General features: G+C 38.4%; 1 protein-coding gene across 1 annotated transcript in view; it reads left to right on the top strand.

Moving 5' to 3' along the window:
- Window positions 1-2,500, top strand: part of LOC125043960 — a 47,419-nt gene that overhangs the window by 43,580 nt on the left and 1,339 nt on the right. The window contains exons 8-9 of the mRNA XM_047640363.1: window positions 1,597-1,779; window positions 2,068-2,500. The exon at window positions 2,068-2,500 is cut by the window's right edge and continues 1,339 nt beyond it. Of these exons, the coding sequence (XP_047496319.1) occupies window positions 1,597-1,779; window positions 2,068-2,367 (483 nt within the window). The 3' untranslated portion in view covers window positions 2,368-2,500. The remainder of the gene's footprint in view (window positions 1-1,596; window positions 1,780-2,067) is intronic.

Here is a 2,500-nt window from a genome sequence, read left to right as displayed (position 1 = left end):
CGAAAAGCAAATCTATGTGTGCAGAGCGAAAATGGCACCATTACAACATTGCAAACGGATGAATTTGCACTTTGAAGCTACTGCACTTTAATGAAATCAGTTGCATGAATTACTTGGTTTACCGGGCAACGCAGTCATAACAATTTGCTAATTGTAAGGCATATACTTTGTTTCTTGATATTCCCAATTGTATACCCTCTCTCCCAAACCCTTCCCTTTGTTAGATCAATCGTGAAATGATCTCTCTAAAAGGTTTAAGAATAAAAGTGCTTAAATAAGTAGGTCACTTAGTGAGATTAATGCAGATCACTGACATTCTCAATTATTACGTATTATAAAAAGAAAAACATAAAGATCAATATTGAAGAATTACTCGATAAGGAAGTTGCTTTACATTAAAAAAAAAAAAAAAAAAAAAAAAAAAAAAAAAAAAACAAGGAAACTTCCAAGCTATTCACGTGGCTTCATGGGGAGAGAATACTGAAGTTTGGTTAAAAGCTATAGAAATACTAGTGTAATTTCACCATTCCATGGTCAGTTCAAGTACCTTTTCTCTGTGGCTGTTTTGTCCAATTGCTGATTTGTCCGAATAGCCTGTTTTAACCATAGGTAGGTTAAATTTCTTAATTAACAATCTTAACGGGTCCCAACACATTGGATCTCTTCTCACGGTATAAGTTACCATCTCTTTCTGTGGGATGTCTTTGTTGCAAATTATGTTTAGACAGCCCTTCTTTGATATATGAATGAATATTATGATTGTGTGTGATATAAATTAAATACAATTCTGCAATAGGTTTTGAAAAAAAAACAAAAAAACAATACGATGTGTAACAAAATATAAGCCCCCATATAGAAGTCAACCACTCTAGCGAACCCGATTTCAAATTTCCAAAACCATTATATTGTCAAATCCCGGAAACAAGCTCTAAAATCATTCTTGAAACTATGCTTATATTAAATGCAATTTCCAACAATCCAGATTTGTTTTGCTACGACAGACAGCTGATAATAACGTTTGACTTAGCTCGCATTACATCAGTCTTCGTCGCTATAGACCAGGTTGTTCCTGCTTTATCTGATTCTGAAATGGTGGGATGCTCGGCGACTCCAGTTCGCGTTAGGTATGAAAACCCAAAGAAAAAAATGCACATACTTGAATGAAATTCTGTGAAAGTCTGCATCTTTTTTCTACTACTTCCCCTAACCCCCTCTGTCTGTAACATACTTGCAATTGTAAGCTGGCGGAAATCTCGGGTTCTGTTGAACATTTTTTAAATCGCCGTAATATCGCCTTTTCATAGTAGAATGATGATCATAGACGCGATTAGATCTGTATAGGAAACAGTGTATCCAAAGGCATAGCAACCTAAGATTTCATACATATTTAATAAAACACTGATAAAGTGCATCTCGCATGCCAAGGATGTCAACTGCGTGTAGTATTGAGCAAATATTCAAATTGGATAGATAATGCCATTTCTTCTCTTAACCGAAAGTCGGGTCAACTTATGCATATGCTTCGTCACAATACATTGTATGATAAATGTATTACATGCATTTACAACACTAAGTGGAAAAAATATCTCGTTACAGATGGGTAGCGGTTCTGTCCTCCACGCACCCTTCCAAGCCTTCAAATTTCCCGCATCAGACATCGTCCAGTTTCGGGCTTTGGTGACTCCGTGCCTTCCTCGTTGCGAACCTGTGCAGTGCAGTGTGCAAGGTTTCGACGGAGTGTCCCGCAAGGAGCTGTCGCATGGAAGGAAGAAGAGAGAGGTGGGAAGTTATCCATGGCTACATTTATTTCTCTATGTCCATTATATTGATTTTTTAGTATATTTCCTAAACTATCGGTGGTTAGATGTCAAGATCTTGCAAACATATTTCAGTCATGATATTGAAAATTATAATATTCATAGACATTTTAATAACAAAACAAACCACTTCTTTGATACACTTTTTATTGTGTCGTAGGTCCTCATTAATCAATTACTTTCATTTTGTTTTTATTTCCACTGAATCTTATCTTTTTCCTGGTGGTCTCAGTATTACGTTTCTCTTCAGGTTCATGAAACTGACATTATGGTAGTCCAATCCGTCCGTATCAAAGACAAGTTCCAATTCTCGGGGATACGCCGGGAAGAAGTTGAGGTAGACCTTGCCCAAGAAACGTGCTCCTCCTTCACCGGTGTGATAGTCGCCTGTGCTCTCTTCCTCGCGGCCCAAGTGGTGCTCCTAATGGCGTGGAGCTACTTGTGGCACAAGAAAAGAGCCACCAAACAAATCGACCCAAACCCACCGCCTTCGTTGTACTTCGGCACGACTTCCTCTCGCACCTCCTCTACTTCGTATCTCACTGATTAAGCATCGAAGTGACACCAGTCTTCAGTTAACACTTTTCTCTAGTACACACACACACACACACACACACACACACACACACACACACACACACACACACACACACACACACACACACACACAAGGGAGCATTTGA

The sequence above is a fragment of the Penaeus chinensis genome, chromosome 34 (genome assembly GCF_019202785.1).
Source record: "Penaeus chinensis breed Huanghai No. 1 chromosome 34, ASM1920278v2, whole genome shotgun sequence".
In the NCBI taxonomy this organism is placed as follows: Eukaryota; Metazoa; Arthropoda; class Malacostraca; order Decapoda; family Penaeidae; genus Penaeus; species Penaeus chinensis.
This window is presented reverse-complemented; position numbering and strand designations above follow the sequence as displayed.